Source organism: Trichomonas vaginalis, chromosome I (genome assembly GCF_026262505.1).
Source record: "Trichomonas vaginalis G3 chromosome I, whole genome shotgun sequence".
Lineage (NCBI taxonomy): Eukaryota > Parabasalia > Trichomonadida > Trichomonadidae > Trichomonas > Trichomonas vaginalis.
In genome coordinates, this window is record NC_067203.1 from 15,637,585 (window position 1) to 15,662,204 (window position 24,620).

A 24,620-nucleotide genomic window follows, 5' to 3' on the forward strand; every position below is an offset into this window, starting at 1 on the left:
AAAGAATTGTAAGGCAAAAGTCAAAAATGAATAACATCTATATCATGATCTTCACTATTGTTATTATTATCATAATTACAGCAACTTTCTTAATTTATACGTTATTAGTGGCTTCGAAAACAAAATATGATCCATATGAAGCACTACCTCTCTTACAAAACCCATCAACATATCAGCCTGAAGAATAATTTCTTATATTTTTTATATCAAATCTTCCGAAATGAGGAAACAAGCCAATTTTGGTCTAGTTTGGCTTTGTATGATATATTGGCTCTCAAATTTTAGATAATTATAATATTTTATTATATTTTTTTGTTATTTATTTTATATTAAAACACTTTGTTATTATGTTTGTTCTTAATTAACTTAATACGATGCAATTTCCTTATTCCGTTGAGAAATCCCATAATTAATTTTTTAATATTCAGAATTATGATTCAAGAAATAAATCTACATCAAATATTAAATATAAATGTTAAGGGTGCACACGAGAGGATCATGTAAACTTCAGAATTTAGAACCTTATTTTTAGGCATTATCTTGGCTACCTATTTAGGCTCGAAAAGCAAAAATATCAAAAAATATAACTTGACTCCATTATGACCCTTTCATGGAGGTAGTTTTTATCCGCTAGTATTTTCCCTTTGAATCTCTTTACAATTCGAAATCAAATTCAAATCTCAGTAGAAGAAAGGAAGAATCGACTTACTACGGTTGTAATACGAATAAATACATATATTTAATTATTTTTATTTACATAATAATTGTTTGAAGCTCATATTCCATCAAATTTTTAAATAAAAACATTAAAATGTTGAAAATGTTCATATATTTTAATAGGGTTTTGGCACTTTATTGAGGAATTACTACATACATAGTCGAACTGAACTTGATATTTTGAAATTTAAATTATTTATCAAAACTAAAATTTAACTTGAAATTGATAATTATTTAGTCATATTTTGCATAATTCTAAGTAGATTTTGTAAAAAATCAAGAAAGAAAAATTTTAACGTGCTTTATTTTTTTTATAATAATACATATTATTATATAATTAACATATTCATAATGTTTCACCCTTTCAAAAATATAATCCTCCTCCTCTCAAATAAACGTACATACGGGTGGCCTCTTTTTTCAAAAAATTAAAATTTGAATTTTTTGGCTCAAATATTAGAGATTTTTTCAACCTTCAACGATATATGTTGTCTATATCAGACCTCCTTTCTTTTTGATACTTAACATTGTTCCTAAATCTTAGCCGTTAAGGCTGTTCTGAAAATATTTTTTTTTCGAAAAAATTCGAAAAAAATTCTTAAAATTCAAAAATCCCTTAATTCCTGAGGATTTTGGAAAAAAGTTTTTACATGAACATGTGTATATTATATGAAGTATATTGATAAGGTAAAAATAGGGCTGTACAAAATCGAGAAAAACATTGCCGTGCGGTAATATAGGGTCAAAAAAATCGCGCCTCGGCGGCTCCGCCGCCTCGGCACTATTAAGTGCGCATTATATTTAATATGTCCTTCTTTTTTTTCTTTTTTCTTCTTCTTTTCCTTTCCTTCTTCCTCTCCTTCCTCTTCTTTCCTTCTCCTTCTCTTTTTACAACAACGTCGAAGATCTTCGAATTTGATTGTTGGAAAAGCATCTATTTCAGATAAAGGATGCCTTTCTCACAGTCAACATACGAGGGTCCTGGCTGAAACGTTCTCAAAAAGCCTGAGATGGTAATTCTCTGATCACTCATAGCTGGGCAGGTAGTCATTGCTGACAATACCTGTCTTTATGCATGCACGCTTTCATGTATATGGGTTTACACTATCAATTCGCAAAGTTGTTCCGAATTCTTCCAAAATGGAAGGACCCGAAACAACTTTGCTTGTTAACGATACAGACGCATTACTTTGCATTGATACTGTGCTGAGTTGTGTAGAAAGTTTGATTAGAGTTGTTTTGTTCTGGTATCTCTCATCTTCTGATGAGAGAAATCAAAGCAACACAACTCTAATGAGTTTGTTTTCACTCATTTGTATGTAGGTTTTTAGTTCGATTGGAGCTGCTTCATAATGAGATCTCTCATCAATTGATGAGGGAGATCATAACAAAGCAGCTCTAATGTATATGCTCGTATTAACCGGGTTGTAATGCGTTGTAACGTCAGCTTGTAGTTTGTTTGGGGCCACTTCACATTGAGATGAGAAGAAATGATTAAAGGACTCTGAAAGGCATTGGCCGTTGATGTTGTAATCGCATTACTTGGAACTAGCTGGATGCTAAGCTGTGTAGAATGTTCGATTAGAGCTGTTTTGATATGATTTTTCTCATCATAAGATTGGAGGAATCATAGCAAAACAACTCTAATGGGTTTACCATCATCTACTTGTATGTAGATGTTTGGGAAATTGTCTTGTTAATCGATTTTCGAGATGACTTTCAAATGCTATCATCAAATGACAAACAAGTCTAAGATTTCTCGACAATACATCAAATCATGATGTTTGTAAGTGCGATGAGATTAGAGTTTTTGAAGGAATGACAAGAGAAGTAGGGAAGCTCGGCATTCGCCGAGCAAATTAAAAATTAACGTATGGATTAAATTTTAAGAGGAATTCAATTTTAATTACGGGTTGTTCAAATATTGATTAATATAAATTTATTAATAAGAATAAACAATTTTTGTTTTTGAATTTATTCAATTTATAGCTTTACATATAGTTTCAAAATTGTACAACTATGATTATTTCAACAAAAAATATCTTACTTTTTCACTTCACTTTCACCCTCACTTTTTCCGTAATTCAAATTTCAACATTATGTATTTTAATTCCTTATAGTATTTTTAACATAATTAATCAAATAATAATTGGAAGTTCTGAACTCACTTTTTCCGTAATTCAAAATCAAAAAATATGAATAATATATCTATTTATTATATACTAATGCTATTTTCAACTAGAAGTGAGGTACGGTAATCTTACGGATTCCCGTAACTCAATTTTACGGGAAAAGTGCAGTAAACTACTCAATTTACGGAAAAAGTGTCGTAAACTATTGATGTGGCGGTAAAATCACGGTAATTCACGGAAAGCTATATGCGAAAATTTGAAATTATACAAAATCGAGCGAAACACTTTTAAATAGGTTGTTCTCGTATTTAAAATACTATTCCCAGATTTATTGTCGTCAGAATATTTCCAAATTTTTGCCGATTTACAAAAAATGATTTACAAAGCATATTTTTAATCTAAAAAATTCCTAAAAAAAGGAACCGGTGTGCGGAAACCTCGGTAAATTACCGCGGTTCCCGTTGGGACTGCCATATTCATCGAGAAAATAAACTAACGAATCCATCAAAATTGAGAGGGTAATCCTCCTCCTCTCAAATAAACGTACATACGGGTGCACCCTTAACATCATCGTTTTCTATGAAAACCTGGTACTTTTTCCCTAAAATAATATTTAGGATCATTGAACAAAGAGGTTTTAATTGTATTGGATATGATTTCTGGATTATATTCACCCATCCCAATTGAATATGAATAATTTTTGGTTTCGTGTGAATATAGCATTATATTTTGCCATGAAAAATGAATTCCAGCGCCATAAGGCATATCATCATAGCTTGAGCAGTTTTCCCATAAATTATATGGAGTGCAGTGTGCATAAGAATATGTATCAACATTTGTTACATAAGGAAAATCACGAAGGAGAAACCTGACAATTCTATCACCATTTTTAAATTCCACGCCTCGATTTCTATCAATGTTTCTTGTGGGACAATGATCGCCATCCGTTCCATCACTTCCTTCAATTGCAATATCTGAATGAAATCCAATATCCACAATGTGAGAAGTGTCTCCATTATTTGTAATAGTGTGAATGATATTGATATAGTTTGTTTCTTCGAATGTTTTGAAAGAAATTGAAACAGAAATATCACCAATGGTTGCCATTCCTGACTTACCTGATATATCATGGTACTTGTCAACACGTAGTACTAACTCAATTCCGTAATTTTCCCAACTGATGAAAAAATCTTTATTGCGAACCGTGTATGTTTCTTTTGCATCAGGCGAATAAATCCATTTATTTTGCATTGATTGTTTTAATACCAGCGAAAGCTAAACTCGTTATACAACATGATTTCCCAAATGATTGAATGAGTATTGAAAAACTTTGAAAATTTGTGAAATATGGTCGATCTCATATAAAATATAACAATCAGTTATCATAATTTTTTTTAAAAAAAAAAGTTTTGCTTTCATCGTTTTTTTTTATGTACAAATTGAGAGAGATGTGATCCTCCTTATACCTTTGATATAAGTTTGATATTTACTTCATTATTCGCCATTTTTAAACTAGACCTACTTTTTATCTTAGTTATGCGGGAAAATATTTCAAATAACTAACAATTTTATACAAGATAGTGAAGTGGATATGCAATTTGGATAAATTTAATTTCGCACACTTGAAAATATACAAAATACTGAATTTTTCTATAGTTCATGAAACAAATTTTGTTCCTGATGAAATATAATGACATTAGTTGAAAACAATAAATTTTATTATTCTAATTTGAAGATTGATGGATGCTCCAGGATCATACTCAGGCTGTCCGTAACGAGGATGCCATATACCTGGCCAACATCATACATTTCAAGCGTATTATCACCCTTGAGGGAAGATAGGTTGACGAGGATATTCAGGTTTCAAATATTTTCGACGAGCATCTCAAATTGTCTGGTGAGATTTTCAGACATGTCGACAGGAACACAGTATGTGGCTTGGAGTAATGCTTGCGCTGTTCTGCTCTCCTATTCAACACGGCCGAGGAAGATGACGACGTCTATGATGCAGAAGTATAACACACAATACAGATCTTCAAAACAAGATTAGGAAGGCGAGCATCATCAAGATTTTACGAATAGGCTTATCATACAGACATATACAGCAAATAACAGTTCTGGTTTGTCTACATCTGTTTCTTCAATTTTCAATGATTTTTTTATTCCCACATCAAAACATCATTTACGGCATAATCTGAATCATAAATCATTTCGTACTCGTGCATTCTGTTCGTTCTGCTCATTGTTCCATTTTGTCTCAGCATCATCACTCCCATAGTGATTTTCATCTTCACTTTCCTCTTCGAGGTTTGAGTCTGCAATTATTATTCATTTCTATCTCACATTTTTCATTTCATCATCTTATAAGTCGTCGTACTCTTTTGCTTCGTTGTTGTAGGAAGAGTCGATTTCAACGAGTTTTTCCTTAATATAATCATTTATTGTTGCACCATGTGAAAGAAGACGTTCTGCTATTTCTTTATTATTATTTTCTGCTGCAATATGGAGAGAAGTACTTCCATGATTATCTTTTTCATTGATATTTGCACCATGCGAAAGAAGAAGTTCTGCTGTTTCTTTATTATTATTTTCTGCTGCAATAAAGAGAGATGTTCTTCCATGATTATCTTTTTCATTGATATTTGCACCATGCGAAAGAAGAAGTTCTGCTATTTCTTTTCTATTATATACTGCTGCAATAAAGAGAGATGTTCTTCCATATTCATCATTTTCATCGATATTTGCACCATGTTCAATAAGAAATTCTGCTGTTTCTTTTCTATTATTTTCTGCTGCAATAAAGAGAGATGTTCTTCCATATTCATCATTTTCATCGATATTTGCACCATGTTCAATAAGAAATTCTGCTGTTTCTTTTCTATTATTTTCTGCTGCAATAAAGAGAGATGTTCTTCCATATTCATCATTTTCATCGATATTTGCACCATGTTCAATAAGAAATTCTGCTGTTTCTTTTCTATTATTTTCTGCTGCAATAAAGAGAGATGTTCTTCCATATTCATCATTTTCATCGATATTTGCACCATGTTCAATAAGAAATTCTGCTGTTTCTTTTCTATTATTTTCTGCTGCAATAAAGAGAGATGTTCTTCCATATTCATCATTTTCATCGATATTTGCACCATATGAAAGAAGAAGTACTACATTTTCTTTACTTTGATATTCTGCTGCAATATAGAGAGCGGTTTTCCCATCTTTATCTTTTTCATTGATATTTGCACCATATGAAAGGAAAAGTTCTAATATTTCTTTATTATTATTATATTCTGCTGCAATATGGAGAGCAGTTTTTCCATTATAGTCTTTTTTATTGATATCCGCGCCATATGAAAGAAGAAATTCAACTATTTCTTTATTATTCCTTTTTGCAGCGTAATGGAGTAGAGTCATTTTCTTATCATCAAAACAATTGACTCGAAATTTATAAGATGAGGCAAGTAGAACTCTGCAAATATCAGAATTTTGCGATTTACATGCAAAATGTATAATATTCCTATTACGATAATCGGTTTTATCAGGAAATTCATTGTTTCTGATAATATCTATTGTTTGTGGAAATGCAGCACACCATGGAAAAATAGAATTTTTATTCTTTTCGAAAAGCAAAAATACGACCTTTAAGTTTTGATATTTGATTATATATTCAAAAGCATCATATATTTTGATTCTTTGAATCCATTCTTCAAATACGAAATCTTTAATTTCAATGATATATTTAAGCATTTCATTATTATGCGAACTTACAGTGTATTTGAGACAATCAATATTTATTTCATAATCTTTCAACATTCATTGATAATATCTGTATTTCGGCCAATTATTGAGTAGCTAAGACAATTCTGTGTTTTTTGGCATATTTGATTTGAAAGTAAGAAATGGAAAATGTTAACAGATCCAAAATAGGCACATGCTTCAATCAATGATAACTTTATACTATTGAAATAATTTTGTTTTGACATATCAGGAATTTCAAGAAAACAAGATTCCAGCTCTATTCTTTTTTGAGTAATATATTCCTTGAACGTATCAATTTGATCATGCATTACAATAAATTCAATTGAATCTTCCATTGGGATGCTTGGTTCCCAAATATTATAAAAGTTAGCCCCGATATGTTTGAGTATTCTGATGTAATTCTCTCTAGAAGAATAATTGTATTGAAATGCCATGAGAATAATCTTTGTAAGTCGCTTGATTGAAAGTTGATACTTCGTAATCAAAACATTTGTAATAATATTGCACATATCTTCTATAGATTCGTTATATTTGATTTGGAAAAGCTTTTCAAATGCCTCAATAAAGTCAGCATATTGTTTTGAGTAGTCCGGGTCAACTGTACTTTGGATCATTTGATTGAACTTAGCAAAAAATTTTTTATATTTTTTTCTAAAAATACTAAAGAGTATAGTTCCATGACCATTCTGCAATGGAGGTCATGCTATAAATGCCATTTCTATTTTCTTTAGGTATAGCATATATAGAATTTGACGATTTTTTGCGAAATCAAATCTAAAAATTTAAGTATCTTCTTTCTCTACTTGAGATGCAAATAAAAACATTCTTGAGCATTTTGTTGCAATCAATATTTAGTTAGCAGAATTCCACTAAAATACGTATTGATTGAATAAGATGTTGTATTGACAGATCAACAAACTCAAATGAGCTTAAACATATACTGTTTTTATAAAATACACGAATGTTTATATATATTTATTCAACAGCTTATTTTCTACAAATTTAAAAAATTAAAATTTATTACATTTGAGTATTTTAACTCAAATGTCATAAATTTCAATTCTTAACATGAATACAAACAAATGTTAAGAATTTTTATTTATGACTCAACAGCAGTCAAGCTCAAAAAATGGAAAAAAGTTACATTCTTTATTTTCCTTCAAAATATGCAATGATCTATTTTGCACTTTTTTTTCTTTTTGTCCAATACGATATAGGATTGACTGAAAATGTCTATTTTAGTATTACATAGGAATAAATATATGTATATGAAGAAATATAACAATAATCCGCTTAATATTTACATAAAAACAAAATAACAGCTATAGCACATATAATAATAGGTTTGATTCGCTCGTCAGCTCTTATTTGAAGCGCTGATTTATCAACCTTTCCAATAATTATACTTGAACGATCCTTTTCATCTTGTAGAATCATATTTTTAATACTTGGAATTACATTTGGTATTTCGAATATCATTGGACCATCAGGAAGCATGTCAACAGGTTGGCTTCTGTATTCAAATGTATTTTCATCATCAATTTTGATTGTTGCTTCTGCACTTTTCGATTCATAATCTTGACAAGATTGGTGAAGCTTAAAACTAAGAATTTCTGGCCCGTGCTGATTCATTATTCTTAGAGAAGCATTTAATAAGTCTTGATCTACTATGATATAGCCTGCAGCGCTTTTATCTCTTAAATGAGAAGTATTTCCTGCAGAAATTTTAATACATTCACCAATACTGAGTGTTTTGACCTTCACATGATACTGTGGAATGCCACCACAATATAATTGGAAATGAGTTCGCGATCCTTTCCATCCTAATTTGACTTCTCGAGTAATTCTGTAAGTTAGGGGGTGATATGATAGTATATCTGAACTAGTACTTTTGACAAGTGTTTGAGTCTTAAATTCTTCATTTTCATCAGAAAATTCAATATTTTGATTTTTTGGTAGGCCGAGTGAAGGTATTTGTTCATTGGATGCTCCAACATCTAATTTTATTTCTAAAGGAATGCGTTCTTCTCCTTCATTTTCTGCTTTTTCTGGAGATTTAGGTAATCTTTTTCTCGGAGGATAATTTCTGGATGGAGATTGATCTATAGGTGGTTTCAATGTGATGTTTGTTTGATTGGTTGTTGTAATTTCTGTTTCTTCGTTAGCTTGATTTTCGTTATTTTGCTTCCTTTTCTTTTTTATTCTTTTTCTTGATCTATTTTGATCAGCAACAGTTTCTCGATTCCTTATTACAATTTCATCATCATCTGATGATTCAGAGTCAAAAGTCATGGTAAATAAACTCATCTTTGTAAGAAAAATAATGAATTTATAAACTAAGCAATAAACAAGACTCTTTACACTATATTGAAAAATGATGCTTATTGTTGTGATATGAGCTCAATATAAGATAGTCGGATCAAAAATTAAAGAAAAATGATAGTGAGGATTGGGGCTTATTATTTTTATCATGATCCAAATTGAATTACAAACTTATACATATCAAATGTAGATATTTGCAGAAATGAAAAAATTTATCATCCGGAATGAGAAAGTTTTTATTGAAAATCGATTTGTTTGTCTATGGAACTCTATATTTGCAAATTTAGAGATATGATTTCGGGGGTAATCACTGAGACAAATTTTATTTGTGAAGTTTACAAAATTTAGACCAAAGAAAATGTTAAATGCTGAGCATGACATCTTCAGCAACTACGATTGCTTGAAGAATGATCCTGTTCAAGCCCGTTTCATGTCAGTTCTCGAAGAAGTTAGGCAATCAATTGCTGATAAAGCAAGCAACACTGCATCACTTCATGTAGAAGGCGAAACAGGCATCCCAGATCCAAAATTATATCTTGCAGTTATTTCTTCACTCATTGTCCACCGTTTAAGCCAAAATAACAAGGCAGGTATCCCTGAACTTTTACGTCTTTTAATCGTTGCTATGCAATCAGCCACATTAGATTCATCAATTGCCGCACAATTAGCTGAATTGACAGTTCCACTCTTCAATGGCGCTGATAATGCTCTCCTTGCAGCATTATGTCCAGTCGCAGCTGCATTATCACACAGAACTAAGTTCAATCCAGTTCAAGTCACAACATTAATCGAAGGTATCTGCGCTGCAACACTTTCTGATGATTCAAAGGTAAGAAATACCGCTTCAAGAGCAATTTACGATAACGACAACATTCATCAGCTTTGCTTTGATCGTCTCTTCGAAATTTGCGACCAAAATGCACTTCGCGCTCTTACAGTCCTCAAAAACATCGCCAGTGCTGCAAAACCAGGCGTTTGGACCAAATATGCAGAACCTATTCTTAATTTCTGCCAAAGTGACAACAGAGCAGTTCGCGTTAAAGGCTTTGAGCTCATGTCTTACTGCTTGCACCATCTCTCTCCAGAAACTGTCGTTTCTATCATCAATAAATTCACAGCTAAGAAACCAGAAGCTCCAGGTGACGTTCTCCAGTCCATGGCACTTCTCATACAGTCGGCCATTACAATGCTTGCAAGAGAAAGCCCCGCTCTCCTTGCAGATAACTTCCCGAACTTTTTACACCAAATGTTGATGCTTCTTACACTCGAAGACGAGCAAGCAAGGAACACAATCAACCAAACAATACTCTACGGCATTGCAGCTCTTACAAACAACGCTGGCCAGACAAATGATTTCACAAGACTCCAAGGAATCGTCAAAGAACTCGACGGAGCGTTAATCATTCAATATATGACCATTTGGCCACAAGTCTTCTCAATTTTATCTACACTTCCCCCTCAATTACACGCTGCCACACCAGATATCCTCTTCCAGCCAATTCTCAACGCATTGGAGAAGCTCAAACAAGATAAGGACATGCACGGCAAAGACTACATTGTTTCATTCGTCGCTACATGCATGAATGAAATGGGATTAGCTCAATTCTACACAGGAACACCAGAATTGATCGATGATGCCGAAGTATTCCAATACGTATACATCCCACTCATCAATGCCTACAATTCCCGTAAGCATGGAACAGATCTTGATTTCACAATTGAGAAAATTCTTCCAATTGAGAGATATCTCTACCAAGAGAAGCTCGACAACCCAGATGATGTCAACAGACACCTTGTTTGGGCCAATCTTTGGAACGCATTACCTAATTGCGTCACAACAAACTCAGATGACATTTCAGAGTTCATAGAGATGTGCTGCCAGAGATTCAAAGACCACAAAGAACTCATCAGACCAATCTCTAAGATTTTCCATCATTTGGCCGCAAAAATTGCAAATATGGAAGGTCCTTTGTCACTTTTAGTTAATTCTGCCATTGATGCATCTACTGCTTCTGTATCAATTCCTGCCATCAGTGCATTATGTGCTGCCAAGGATTCCGCATCATTGAAAGATTTCTTCCACGGTGTTGCCATGCAGTGCATTGAATACGCCCGGGATCCAGACAAAATGGATGTTTCTTGTGCTTTGGTTGATGTCATTCTCGCAATGTGTAATTACGTCGATGAGAGCTACAGAAAGATGTTTTACGATCTCATGCTCAAATTCGTAAAAGGTGAATCCCATTTCCAGAAGAAAGCTCTAAGAGCAATCCGTGATTTAATAACAAGATTCAAAATTGAAGGAGCCGTTCATGAATTGAAAGATGTCTTGGCAAATACTGGTGAAAACGTGACATCTTCAACGATAAGATATCGTATTTTATTGATGACTACATTGTTACAGATATGTGGTGATGAATATGGCGAATTGTTATCAGAGTTCCTTCCAGAAATCGTTGCCGCTGTTAAAGATCAAGGAGAGAAAACGAGATCAGCTGCAGAAGAGAGTTTACAAACAATTGCTCAATTGTCAGCTGATAATTTCAGCAGTGTTGATGCGATTGTTGCAGGAATAATGGTTGGCATCATTTCCGATGATTCATCTTTCGTTTCTGCTTCTATTGATTCTCTTTCCATTGTATTAAGAAGACATTACGACAAGGTAACTCCTGAAACATTGAATGGTACTTGCGATGGTGTATTTGGTGCTTGCAAAGCTAACCAGAAAAGTGAAGTTTTCCGTTCTGGATTAGTTTTCTGTAAAATGTTATTGACACGTGTTCCAAAGTACACTGAACAGAACCAGCTCCACAATATCATTGAGTTATCTATCGCATGCAATAAGAGAACTAACTGGGAAATCAGAGATAAAGGTCATCACATGATAGAAAGATGCATTGAAACATTCGGAATTGATCCAGTAACTAATGTTTTTCCAAAGGAAGAACTCAAGTTATTGAGAGGAGCAAGGAAAGAATCAAACAGAAACCAGAAGAAGGCGAAATCTAATCAGAACAAAGATAATGACGAATCAGATGGAATTGAATTAGATTCAAGATACGATGAACATGAAATAGATTTACTTTCATCAGCAAACATCATTAAACGTAAAGAAGTTGAACAAAAAGATGAATCTGATAATGATGAATTGCAATTCGATGAAAGAGGAAGAATCATCATGAAGGAAGCTCCAAAGACAAGGAAATCTCGTAAGGAAGAAAAGGATGAAGACGAAGATGAAGATAGAGGTAATGAATTGGCTGATTATATAAATAATCGCCGCCAAAAGAAGAATAGAGATAGAGAGGAAAAGAAGGCAAAATTCGTCGAAGAAACAGGTAACAAGTTTAAGGCACCAAGAGGTAAAGGTGATGTAATGAAGAAGGGTGGACAGGCTCCATTCGCTTCTGCTCCTTTGTCTGCAAAAGTTGTTAATAAGAGATACAGAAGTCAGATGAAGGCTGAATACAAGAAACTTTTCAAGAGAAATTAGAACTTTTAATAGATTTATTATATATTAGAATTTTTATTTTTATTATTTTTTTATAGATTTATTTGATTTATTTATAAAGTGATGAATTTTATTAACGATCTTTTAAAAATTACGAAATCTTTTTAAAAAATTGTCTTGAATAATCATCTGATTTGGAGAAATGCAGAGACAAAGAATACGTTTCAATACAACTATATCCATTGATGTTTGAAATGTATCAATAATTAACTTTCTTGTTTCATAATTATTTGTAGTAATTTAGGACTTTTCATTCGATATTCATATTGTGGATCTTGATGATGCAGTAATTCTTCGACAATTACTCCTTTCTTTTTCAGGATATCATCCAGCAAATGATTTTCCAAAGAAAATGAACTCAAACTTTAACAATTCTACTAAAATCCGTGTAAATTAAGTGTATGTTATATATATTTATAGTATTCAATGAAAATATATCTCAATAATTAAAAATTGTATTCAAATTTATGTACAAAATTGATGAAAATGCTTAAAAATAAATAGAAATGTTTACTTGCACACAAACGATGACTCTAACTTATAAATAAGAGTTTGTAATATTAAAAATTTTGAAATGCATTTTAGAATGAGAGTAAAATGCGTTTGAGACTATATCTAGATTAGTCGAAAAGACTTAAAAGGATTATGACCATTGAATAAACAAAAGATATCACAACTCCTACTAAAATTGCAATTAACTTGTACTTCTTGCTATCTGAATCGCGAACGATTGTTAAGGGTTCGAAATATCTGCGATTTCTTGTTGTATAATAAAGATGGAAAGCAATTAAGAAATGATATATTAAAATTGGAAAAGCAGCCTTGATCCATCCTAATGATGTTAATGCAACGAATATGTGAACGTATTTAAGGGGATTAATAAATTTATCTAAAGTACTGCAGATATCTAGTGGATTAATACGGTCTATTTGGAAGTCAACAAGGGAGTTAATGATAATAATGTAGAGAACAGCAAGAGCAACAATGCCAATAAGTCCTAAAAGGAGAATAAACCACATAAAAAAAATCTAAAAGTGACAAATTATCGGAGCCTTTATTGGTAGCAAACTTTGACTTATATGGGACTATTTTCCTATCCGAAGAATATACCTATTGATTAATATATACTTATAGTATGTCTGTTGATTTAGTCATCACAACAAACCATATACCCTAAAATTATAATGGTTTGTTGTGATGACTAAATCAACAGGCATACTATAATGGTTTGTTGTGATTACACACACTAAACTTCTACTGATAGTTTTTTGTTTGAATTTAGTTATGTAGAATCTACAAGGCATCTGATGCAAAAAATCAAATCAAATTAAAATTTATGTGTTCTATAATTCAAAATGGATTTGATTTTTTGCTGGTTTGTCTCATTCTTATGACTATTTGGATATAACTTGGGAGTGAAATTCAGATCACCAAATTGACAGACATGCACCCCTTTCTTTTTAGGATACTCTCCCATTTTTATTGATGAGTATTTTTAATCCAATTGGTATATTAAAATCAAAGCTTAATTTGTTCAATTTCGGACCAAAAGAAAATATTGACCCGATTATTACCGAAACTCTTGATGCAATTCTCGAAGATAGAAAAAATAATCAATTATTAAAAAGATTATCAGAAGAAAAAGACATATCGTTCAATTTTCAGATCTTATACAACTCATTAATTACTAGTAGGGCATCTGATGGTTTAACTATATTCAAAGAATGGTTTTTAAACCCTCCTCCTTCAATTTCAGTCGAAAGACTCAATGAATTTCTAAGTACATTATTTCGCTATCTTCCAGACTCAACAAACGCTCATAAGAAAGACGAATCCCACTATAAATTTGTTTGGCAAACAATATCAGAGTTAAAAGAAAAGATTACGTTCGAAATTTACTCAGAAACACAACAAAAACTTCTTGTTGCTGTCCTTGACATTGTAGAAAACATGAATATGAAGAATTTGACGCCACATTATCTTAAATTCTTTTGCTCGCATTTACTTGATAATTACATTGATACAAATACAGTAAATACCCTTATAGATAGATTTTCCAAGAACAAAGATGACGTTTACTGGAAAGAATTGTTCCAAAACGTTTTCAACAAGTTATTAACGTTTTCTGACAACAAAAATCTATTATACATCTTCTATTTAGTCAAAGATAAAATTCATACACAAGAATCTCTTTGGAATTGTGCAGTTAATGAAATATATAAGAAATCTCGAACAGATACAAGCCTTTACTTGTTACCATGCAACGGTACTAATATTCTACAGTTGATTGGTGACTTGGCCTTTTCCGATCAGATTAAAGAATCAGAAAGATTGAAATATCACATTGTAAACCTCGTTGATTTCTTTGTTCACTCCAACGTTTCACAAGAATGGATGGATATGTTCGTACATTACATTAAATTTATGATAATTAAGAACGAAATTGACTTAACTTTGATTTTATCAGATTCTATCCTTAGAATGCTCTGCTACAAACCTAAACCGATACAAGAAATCATATTTACACTCCTCGACAAGTTCGATAAGAAAGAAATTGAATCAAAATTATATTATGATTATACAGACTTCTTTTACTCAATCCAGTCATTGATGCAAACAGGATATTACCCAATGTATCCGAAATTCGATGCATTGGCCACTAAAATCGCTTCAAAATTTTCATATCAATCTCAAGGTCTTCTTTTACAGCTCTTAATCGGTAATCGTGCACAGTATTATGAAATATTTACATCAACAGTTGACAAATTAACAAATCCAACTGAAATTTGTCAATTTATTATTTCATTAGCTTTAGCACCTCCATTTTTCAATTCTGTTGGCGTAATTAAGAGCATTATCAACAAGAAGATGCAATGGTTTATTGATAAGCTCAATGGAAAGGACGCAAACGTAAAAATCGCAATTTTAATTTGTTTATTAGAACTGAACAAGAGTAACGCTTTTGTTCCGTACAGACCTATATTGGATTGCATTGGAAATCTGATCTCAAGTCAAGCGAAAAGTATCAAAAAAGTTGCTTATTTGGTTTTGGTAAATATTGCAACTCCAACGATACAACAAGAAAACGTGCAGGATGATATAGAATCGTATGTTCTCCATGATAGAATATTCTCTTTCATGCCTCATGACAATTCTGCAACAATGTTGGTCAGATCTAACTTTGGAAAGAACTTTTACTCGATCAAGACACTTAACATTCCAGTAGAAGTCAAGGATAAGAAGATTCCGCTCAAAAGATCCGATATCGTCGCTGAAGATGATCCTCTTTTCGAAATCTTACCCCCTCTACAGGAAGTTCCGGACAAATCTAAGGCCCTTAAGATCTTGTATACAACAGGTGTCGCAAATTGCAATAACAAGCCGAGATTGCTGAAGAATCCAGATTTTTCAGATTTTGATAAGGCTTGTCTTCCATTCCGTTTCAATATTAATGTCTCAAACGTTAATATTGATGATGATTCAATCGAAAAGGAGCCAAAACCATCTCCAATTTTCGATATTTTCTTGAAAGACCTTGGAGAGTCATATGATATGACATCATGTGGATTTTCATTTGTTAAGAACCCAATTGATGCTGAAAATCCTTTCATTTTGTTCATTTCTCATGATAATATGATAAATGACAAATTCCTTAAGAAAGCGAACTTCCTCATCATGGTATCTCCTGTATTAGAGAAAGGTACAAGACTTTACAGGCTCGAACTCCATGTTTCTGGCTCTGCTTATGGAAATTCGTATTTTATTCAAGCAAACAACCTTGTAGTTCGCCTTGTTCCTGCTAATATGCTTACTATTATGATATCCTCTATATTGTTCTCTTATTACATCTCTACTTACGAAAAATCTCCAATTTTCGAGAAACTTCTCTACAGAGTCAAAGAGAGAATCCACGCACTCAAGAACATTATCAATAGCCAGTAATGTTTTTTATATTGTTATGCGGCTTTGTTGCAAAAAAACACTTAATAAAAAGTTATATTGTTTTCTCTTTATTATTTCTATTACATATTCTAATAATCTAAATAATGATGTATGAGCATCAATTGTTTAAAGAATATTAAGCTGAAAATTATAATTTTTTTTCTAATCATCAAGGCATGTTAGAGCAATTAACCCGAATGGAATACATTTATCAGTAAAAGCAATGCCATTACTTTCAATTTCTTTCTGTTAGTTCCTGACACTATTGTACGCAAAATGGATTCAAACATTCATTTCTTAGAATCAATAAGTAAAGTTTGAGTGTGAAGTTCTCTGCTGGCTTGATTGCATTGTGTTGGTTATAAATTCGTATTTGTGTTAGATTAAACTTTTGTTACTTTTCAAGGTAATCTCGGTTTTGAGTTTGAAATATGAAATGTGGGAAGTTATTGCATTGCTCAAAGGTACATTCACTAGGCGATAACAGTAAAATGGGATGAAAATAGGATAAATAGCACCCCTATATAGTGCCTAACAATATTTATACGGGCCAAAAAAAATTTGGCTAGAGATTTGGCGAGTTATAAAACTTAGAAAATTGAGAGGGATTTTTATTTTTGATTTTTTTTTGGAAAGTTAAAATTGCGATTAAAAATCGATTTCCAGGAGAACTAAGCATCTCATCATATATTTAAATCGATAAAAATATTAAATAATAGTTGAATAGTATAACAACGTGAAATTATGGCTGAATCTACAGAAAAAATGAACATATTTGACATTTTTGAAAATTCATACGTTAGATGGTGACAGACTCATAAACTATACTTTAGCTAAGATTGATATATGGTTTCAACAACACATGGTTAAAATCGTAAAAATATTTTAGATTTCAAAAAGATATATATGGTAATATAATGGAACAAAGTCAACAAATAGCATGACTAATCTTCATAAGTGTTAATAGAATCATTAGCCTTACATATAGTGTTTAATATAATGATGCACATTATACTGGGATTCATTCCTTATTCATCTAGTTATTATAAGATTTACAACCCCATGAAAATTTAAAATTTTGTCAAAAATAGTGAATGTACCTTTCATTGCTCATAGGGTACTTTTGCATCTTTAAGTCTATATATTATGAAAGAACAATAACATTCATAATTATATTGTTCAGAACACAAAATTGTCTGAAAATTTTATCAAAAAAATGGGAGAAGTGGAGCTTTCTGAGTGGATTAAGCTCCTTGAAGCAGTTATATCTGAAGATGAGAGCCAAAGAAATGAATCACATCAGAATATTATGGATTTACTACAAAATCAGCCGATTCAATTTTTAACTTTATGTATTAGTACGATTTTTTCTGATAATATCTCTCCAACCGCTACATTCCAGGCTTTCAATGCTACAAATCGATATTTAAAGTTCTGCGAGCAGCAAAATCTTCCATTTTTAACATTAAATTTAGAACTGCGAACAAATTTAATAACAGCAGCATTACGAGGTTTATTATACGCAGATTATCCATATATTCAAGAAGCAGCTGCTCTTACAATTGGATTATTTTGTAATTGTTCAAAATCTTACGAAGAATATCTTTCAAGCCTTCTAACCTTGTACACTGAGCATAAATCGGATGTTCATGATATTGTTGTGAGTATTTCTACAGCCTGTCAAAACGTAATTGAAATTTGCAATTTATTTAACAAACAAACGAAGTCTCAAATCCCACAAAGCTTAATAACCGAAATGATCGCATATCTACAAGAAACTCAAGATTTAGGAAACGCAATTAAAATAATTAAATCTTTTGATTGTTTTCTCAAGTATTACAAAGAATTTCCAGGTGATAATGAGAAAATAAATGATGTGTGCAAGGTGTACGCAACTCTTCTTCGTTTTGAAAGCGAAGAAATCATAAATTATTGCGCAGAAAATCTTTCCATTATTTTTGATGTTTCATATGATTCTTCACATGTCTACACTGATTCTCTCTTCTATTTCATTGATGAATCATTCAAAATTCCAGATTGTACGATTCCTATTTTGAGATTGATGAATGAGATGATTTCAAAGGAAAAGAACTCCGATAAAGTCCTTCAACAAAGTATTTCACAACTTATTTTTGAAAAAGAACATGAAAAATTTGAAGAAATTTTATTTTCAATTTCAAATCAAGAACAAGATTCAATTGATGATGAATATCCTCAATATTATGTCACAATAATTCTTAGTGAGATGATGTTTGTTAATCAGGAGTTCGTTTTTTCTTATATTAATCAAATTTTTGAAAATTGTTTCCAAACTGAAGAATATAACAAGATATATGCATCTATATTATGTTTGTATTCATTTGTTAATCATCATTCCTCTGCTTGTTATGATTTTGTCATTGATTCAATCAAGAAAATTCTTCAATCACCAAATATTTACAATTTCATTGGTACAACAATACTAACATATGATTTTATTGCTAATATGTTGATTGAATTCCCTGATTTAATCTATGTTGCTGATGATGACGGTGAATTTGCTTTTTTAATTTTGGATTTTGTTGTAAAATCACTTGAAACTCCTTCAAACATTATTAAATCATCAGTGAATGTTGCAAAGAATATGTGTATCCAGCTAAAAGCAAAGATTCACACTGAAAATTCCTTGAAATTGTTTTCAATTTTGTCAGATTTCTACAGAAACTTATGGGAAAAGCCGGAAATATATAATCCTGAACTTTGTGATAACTTCTTCGCTTCTTTAGGTGAGTTTTTGTTCACAACTCCTGAAAATGAAATAGTTTTAACGATTATTCCACTTCTTTCTTCGACTTTAACCGAAATTCTTGAGAAAATTAGTCAGAGTTCCGATAATGAGTCACTTCCCTTCATTTCTAGAGCAATTTTTGAGTGTTTGACGAAAGGAATTCAGAGATATGTCGAAAGAGCGATAGATATAAAGAATCCAGAGAGCCAACATTTGTATTACAACCTTGTAGATCTTGCTTTGAATGCTATTAAGTACAAAGAATACATTTTTTATGCGAATGCGATTGAATTTTTGGTAAAACTCAGCGCGATATACATGAATGATGATCATATGGCTGTAATTATGAATGATTTATTACCTAGTATCACGGAAGGTAACCAAAGTAGCTTTACTTACGCTTGTTACGTTTTTCAATATCTTTCTACGAATTTGAAGTCAAAGATGGACAAATACGTTGAGCAGATCTGTTCGTCCATCCTTGAAACTCTCTATAACTGGAGAGATAACTTCGATTCCAATAGTTTTGGCTTTGGATTATTTGCTATCGGGACATGTATGATAAATAGCCCTCAAAAACTACAAGGAATCATTGAAAATCTTGTAACAGCGTTGGAATTCTTTATTAGCAGAACTCCTGGAAACGAAGAAGATATAATTGACATTGAAAACTTTTACAAAGGATTTATTGTTGCAGAAACAGGTTTGTTGACTGTTTCTAAGACAATTATTGCTGATGATATTCCTCCAATTAATGTTTATTCACGTTTGAAAATGAAAATTTCAATAATGTATCAGTCAAAGATGCTGCAAATGATTCCAATGGGTAGTATATACTCATACTTTGTTGATTTATTAGATGCAACTAATGAATTCATATCGAATCATAGAAAATACTTAAGATTAGCTAAATTCTTCCACAGAAACGAAGTTTATGCACTGAATGAGTTCATAAATAATATTGAGGACTCAGCTGACTTATCAAAGGCTAAATGGCAAAAATTGGAAAAATCTTTAGAGTTATAATTTTATCTTGTTATTTGTTATATTAATAGAGAGTAAATTATAGATTGTAAGTAAGGATGTCGCTTTGCGAAAAAAAACGGATATGCTAGCAACTTTATCCAAATATCCTATATCACGATATTTGGCACTTTTCTTCTCCGCATTAGAATGAACTTTGTAGCCGAGTATTCGGAAATGGCCGGAGCCGAAGGTGAAGGTCTTTTCCGAATGCGAGGTAAAAAATTATTAGATATTTTAAGTCGCACGCAAGAGATCTAAAATTAGTGCTATAAAAGTGACACCATTCGCAAAACGGCATCCTTATTGTAAGTGATGTTGGATAATTTTATTTTCAACATCACTCAAAAATCAAACACTTTGTGATTGCACCCGAAGGCATTTCAAATTGTTGATTATCAGAACATCTTATGATTTTGGAGTGATGTTGAAAATAAAATTTATCGGAAGATTTTTATCCAAAATTTTATAATGTATTAATGAGTTTGTGGATCCATTGTCAATCTAAAATTCAATGGATCCAAAAGGAGTATTCATAGCGTAGATGCTGCAACACGTATTTGGCATCAATACTATGAAAACGTCAGTCCTCCACCCGTTATTCAAGGTGATAACAAAAACGTTACTGCAACAGCGAATAAATGCTTTACATACATCTGTAAATTCGTTAACCTTGAATCAGGTGCAGTAAATTTCACAGCTATTTCAAGTTATTCTATTTTACTTTGCGAAAACACATTTTACAAAGGCCCAGGCACAGTTTATATCACTAGTTCAGGCACAAACAGTATTGTTATTGATAAATTCTGCTCTTTTGAAAGCAATTCTTCAACTTACGGCCATTTTACTTATTTCCATGGCGACATTAACAGTACAATCCTCCAAGGTACACTTTCTCATGGAGGAAATCGCGATGCATATTATGGAATGATTTACCAACAACTAGGTGATACGTCTCTTTCAAACACTAACATTACTAACTGCATTTCACAACATGCTACAGCTTTTATGTATTGGAGTATGGAATCAACAACAAAAGTCAAATTTTGTAATTTTGAAAATTTGGAAGCAACTAATATCATTATCACTTGTTTTGAGTTTACTGTAGGGATAGTTGAAAGATGTAATTATATAAATAATTCACAAACAGATAAATTTTATGGATTCGTTTATGAATGTGGAAAAAAACTTAACGTTTTAGATTCAGTTTTCAAAGATAATCGAAAGAACGAAAAAGGAGCTTTATTTTCTGCAAATGATGGACAAATTTTTATAATTAATTGCAATATTGATGACTATAAAGAGTCTAATACATATCGTGGAACTATTGATACATCAGAAATGACAACAAAACCATTTTCTAATGACTTAAAGTTCATTGGAATAAGTCCATGTGAAGGTTCGTTACTAATTGCACAAAATAAAGATTCAATTTATAAAAACCTCAAATTATTATCATTAATATTCTTGTCCCGCCCTCTTGGTTTTTGAAAATTGAATAACTCTGTCAATAAGATTTTTGTTTAAATAATTAACCTTTTTATTATAATATTTGAATTAAAATAACACGCCTTTAAGTCTAATTTAGTGAATTTCACTCATGCAACTCTTAATTTGAGATCTGTAAGTATACTTTAATTCCAATTTTAAATCAAGCAAAAAGATTTCAAAAAAATTAATCCGATGATGAATCATATGATGTGTGATTTGGATTTTAGAAGTCTTAAAATATAATAATTTTCATTTGTTTGAAACGTATGAAATAATCTTTTGAGTGCAATAGCAATCAGTCAAATTCAACTAACATGACTAATAAAATGAGATAAATCCCAAAATATGCTCTTTGCTAATAAAAATATCTAAAATTTAACATTTAAGTGTGTCATATGATAACAATTAGTCCCAATATGAAATACTTTGTGGATTTGTATCTGGAGGTATCTCTTGTTGCATTTCTTGTGCCTCTTTGCATTTATTAATAATAACATTCATTTTAGCATTTGGGATATGTGGCTCAGAGATATATAGATCCTTATTTATGTTAATTGGAATGGATGGATCGAAAAAGTAAGGTTCAATATAATCATCAGGATTTTCCACTTCAGCATTCTTTCTATATTTATCAGATTTCTTATAATCAAAATTAGGAAGCTGTTCGTTACTTAATGTATCATAAGAATCTCCTTCTGTTCGATAAAGTTCCATAATTTTTTTGGTCAAGTTTACAAAATAATCGTCAGTCAAAAATAAAAATCAATGTCTTTTGGCTCTCCAAAGAACGGCGAATTCATTGAATGCACAGATCCTGCTATTCGTGAATATCTAATATTCCTTAATAGCAAGGAACCTGCAGAACACAAGTTTATTATCACAGATATCGATGACCGCTACTTATTCATCAAAGCTGGAGTTTCAGATAAGCTTAAAGAGAAAATTAACTTGCTTGTTACAAGTAACACCTTCTCTGAAGAAGATCGTGATTCAAAGAAGAAAAAGCAAAGAGTTATTTAAAGCAATAGCTCTTTATACGGATGACTTCCATATTGTGGCTAGAATTTTGGCGAATTTATTCACTTTACTATCAAAAATTTGTAAATTTAGAAAACAATTAGCTACAAAGCGATTGAAGAAAGAAATATTTATGTATAAATAATATTATGTTTTTAAACGAATAAAATACAAATATAACAAAAACTAATAAAAATAATATTTCATCTAAAAGCATTCCAGATCTGTTTGGATTGCTGATAAGCTTGATACTGCTGTGGACAAAAGAATAATATCAAGAACATATATGCTGGACACATAATAACCAGCATAAATCTCGAACCTTTCGAATTCCAAAGCATGTCAAAGCCACAGACGATAGCGATTGTTTCCATAGGTATTGTGAAGCGTATCGGTTCTGAATTTGTTAGGCAGGAATAAAAGAATTCCCACAAATAGCAAAATATTGAAAGAGGAAGAGCATTTGTTACAAGTGATCCTGCACCTAACAAGAAAATGCAATGTGATATCAAATAAGAATTTCCTTTCATCAAAGTACTGATTGAGCTAATTTGTTGTAATGTGGCGTTCAATGGCACTGAAATGAAAGATTCAGAATGAAGTTGGTTGGGAATTAAGTATGATTTCCATGGAACATTAAATATCAAGAAAAAGAAATCAAATAAAATTGAAATTAAATATGTAATTAAATCCTTAACATCTAAGCGTATGGCTGAAACAATGAATAATGTGATTGGAACAATGATTCCTTCAAACCTTATGAAACAAAGATAAACTGAGCAAGCTGCGGCCAAAATATGTAATCCTAGCTTAGAAAGTATGAGTGCAAGCATGATAACGCAGAAGAAAAACGTGTCGTATGTTGGAACAGCGCGATACATAACTTGATGTAAAGGAACAAGACAGAATATAATGCATGAGAATAGGATATTCTTAACAGGTTTGTAAACTACTAAAAGTCTTCTAAATAAATATACTGAAAGTATGCCAGATATAATAATTGAATTTAATAATGTGAGTTTGAAGTTTCCAAATGAGATAATGTACATTAAATACATGTATAAATAATAACCGCAATGCGGAAAGATAATATCTTTTGCAGATGTTTCGTAATAGATTGAAAATAAATCATCTGATTCATCTAGATTGCCTTGAATCCATACGAGTGAGTTTGGTGCATCCCAAAATGTATAAATTGAATCGAATTTATATCGTTTTGATGTAACTATCCAAATGCTAAATGTAATAAATGTGATAAATGCTGCTAAACATAGATCATATATATCAGGAATGAACAAACTTCTAAGAGATATTTTAACTGTGCGGCATGTTCCCAATATACGATTTCGATGTCTCTTAGATGATTTGATATCCATAAAAAATGTGCTATAAAGATATTTCATTAATGAAAAATGAATAAACATTTGTAATATATTTACATTTTTATTAGAAAAGTTAAAGGATTTCAAAATCTCAAATTTCAAATTTTAAATTGACAAGCTTATATAGCAAACCTGAATAATCATTACATTGTTTGACTCCAACTAGAGAATTAGAATCTCTATCTAGATCTTGAATTCTTTCTGTAACCCTATTAGCTAAATAGTCATGTATGGACGATGAAATAGCATGTAATGGCATTAATTTTGTAATACATTTCATTCATAGCTTTATATCTAGTAAGTACTTAAAATTGAAGAATATTGTTTTAGAGATTTTGCAATGAATAGTCTATTTAGTATTGAATATAAGGTGAAATTGATATTATTCTTATTAAGTTGTTCCTGGACAGAATTTATACAGTTCTGGATATATGTATTGAAAGCTCAACATATTCATGGCTTCATTTGGTTCATAACGATGTGATCATTCACCTCATGGATTTTTACAAATGGAAATAATGTTGAATGATGAAATTCAGGTAAAAAACAAAATGAAAATC

General features: G+C 31.4%; 10 protein-coding genes across 10 annotated transcripts, besides 6 other annotated features; 5 read left to right on the plus strand and 5 right to left on the minus strand.

The window, feature by feature from the left end:
- The first annotated feature begins 479 nt into the window (after positions 1-479).
- Positions 480-1,412: a mobile genetic element.
- Positions 1,412-3,324: a mobile genetic element.
- Positions 1,940-2,199: a mobile genetic element.
- Positions 2,530-2,603: a mobile genetic element.
- A 1,886-nt stretch (positions 3,325-5,210) lies between the features above and the next one.
- Positions 5,211-7,620, minus strand: TVAGG3_0992430 (ankyrin repeat protein family; the record flags this gene model as incomplete). The annotated part of the gene is made up of 1 exon (XM_001276870.1): positions 5,211-6,659. One exon carries the CDS (start codon positions 6,657-6,659, stop codon positions 5,211-5,213), a length of 1,449 nt encoding a protein of 482 aa, XP_001276871.1.
- A 125-nt stretch (positions 7,621-7,745) lies between these two features.
- On the minus strand, positions 7,746-8,904 carry TVAGG3_0992440 (uncharacterized protein; the record flags this gene model as incomplete). The annotated part of the gene is made up of 1 exon (XM_001276871.1): positions 7,899-8,897. The coding sequence occupies one exon, from the start codon at positions 8,895-8,897 to the stop codon at positions 7,899-7,901; it is 999 nt and encodes a 332-aa protein (XP_001276872.1).
- A 381-nt stretch (positions 8,905-9,285) lies between these two features.
- TVAGG3_0992450 (maturation of SSU-rRNA) lies at positions 9,286-12,523 on the plus strand (the record flags this gene model as incomplete). Its single annotated transcript, XM_001276872.2, has 1 exon — positions 9,286-12,420. One exon carries the CDS (start codon positions 9,286-9,288, stop codon positions 12,418-12,420), a length of 3,135 nt encoding a protein of 1,044 aa, XP_001276873.1.
- A 535-nt stretch (positions 12,524-13,058) lies between these two features.
- On the minus strand, positions 13,059-13,457 carry TVAGG3_0992460 (cornichon protein family; the record flags this gene model as incomplete). The annotated part of the gene is made up of 1 exon (XM_001276873.1): positions 13,059-13,457. The coding sequence occupies one exon, from the start codon at positions 13,455-13,457 to the stop codon at positions 13,059-13,061; it is 399 nt and encodes a 132-aa protein (XP_001276874.1).
- A 466-nt stretch (positions 13,458-13,923) lies between these two features.
- TVAGG3_0992470 (uncharacterized protein) lies at positions 13,924-16,452 on the plus strand (the record flags this gene model as incomplete). Its single annotated transcript, XM_001276874.1, has 1 exon — positions 13,924-16,380. The coding sequence occupies one exon, from the start codon at positions 13,924-13,926 to the stop codon at positions 16,378-16,380; it is 2,457 nt and encodes an 818-aa protein (XP_001276875.1).
- Positions 16,453-16,839: 387 nt separating this feature from the next.
- Positions 16,840-17,323: a mobile genetic element.
- Positions 17,324-17,327: 4 nt separating this feature from the next.
- Positions 17,328-17,484: a mobile genetic element.
- Positions 17,485-17,596: 112 nt separating this feature from the next.
- Positions 17,597-20,589, plus strand: TVAGG3_0992500 (armadillo (ARM) repeat-containing protein family; the record flags this gene model as incomplete). The annotated part of the gene is made up of 1 exon (XM_001276875.1): positions 17,597-20,173. The coding sequence occupies one exon, from the start codon at positions 17,597-17,599 to the stop codon at positions 20,171-20,173; it is 2,577 nt and encodes an 858-aa protein (XP_001276876.1).
- A 64-nt stretch (positions 20,590-20,653) lies between these two features.
- TVAGG3_0992510 (pectin lyase-like family) lies at positions 20,654-21,998 on the plus strand (the record flags this gene model as incomplete). Its single annotated transcript, XM_001276876.2, has 1 exon — positions 21,098-21,661. One exon carries the CDS (start codon positions 21,098-21,100, stop codon positions 21,659-21,661), a length of 564 nt encoding a protein of 187 aa, XP_001276877.1.
- Positions 21,999-22,066: 68 nt separating this feature from the next.
- TVAGG3_0992520 (uncharacterized protein) lies at positions 22,067-22,375 on the minus strand (the record flags this gene model as incomplete). The annotated part of the gene is made up of 1 exon (XM_001276877.1): positions 22,067-22,375. One exon carries the CDS (start codon positions 22,373-22,375, stop codon positions 22,067-22,069), a length of 309 nt encoding a protein of 102 aa, XP_001276878.1.
- Positions 22,376-22,411: 36 nt separating this feature from the next.
- On the plus strand, positions 22,412-22,863 carry TVAGG3_0992530 (TFIIH subunit TTDA/Tfb5 family; the record flags this gene model as incomplete). The annotated part of the gene is made up of 1 exon (XM_001276878.1): positions 22,427-22,681. The coding sequence occupies one exon, from the start codon at positions 22,427-22,429 to the stop codon at positions 22,679-22,681; it is 255 nt and encodes an 84-aa protein (XP_001276879.1).
- Positions 22,864-22,881: 18 nt separating this feature from the next.
- On the minus strand, positions 22,882-24,054 carry TVAGG3_0992540 (uncharacterized protein; the record flags this gene model as incomplete). The annotated part of the gene is made up of 1 exon (XM_001276879.1): positions 22,882-24,054. The coding sequence occupies one exon, from the start codon at positions 24,052-24,054 to the stop codon at positions 22,882-22,884; it is 1,173 nt and encodes a 390-aa protein (XP_001276880.1).
- Positions 24,055-24,620: the final 566 nt, after the last annotated feature.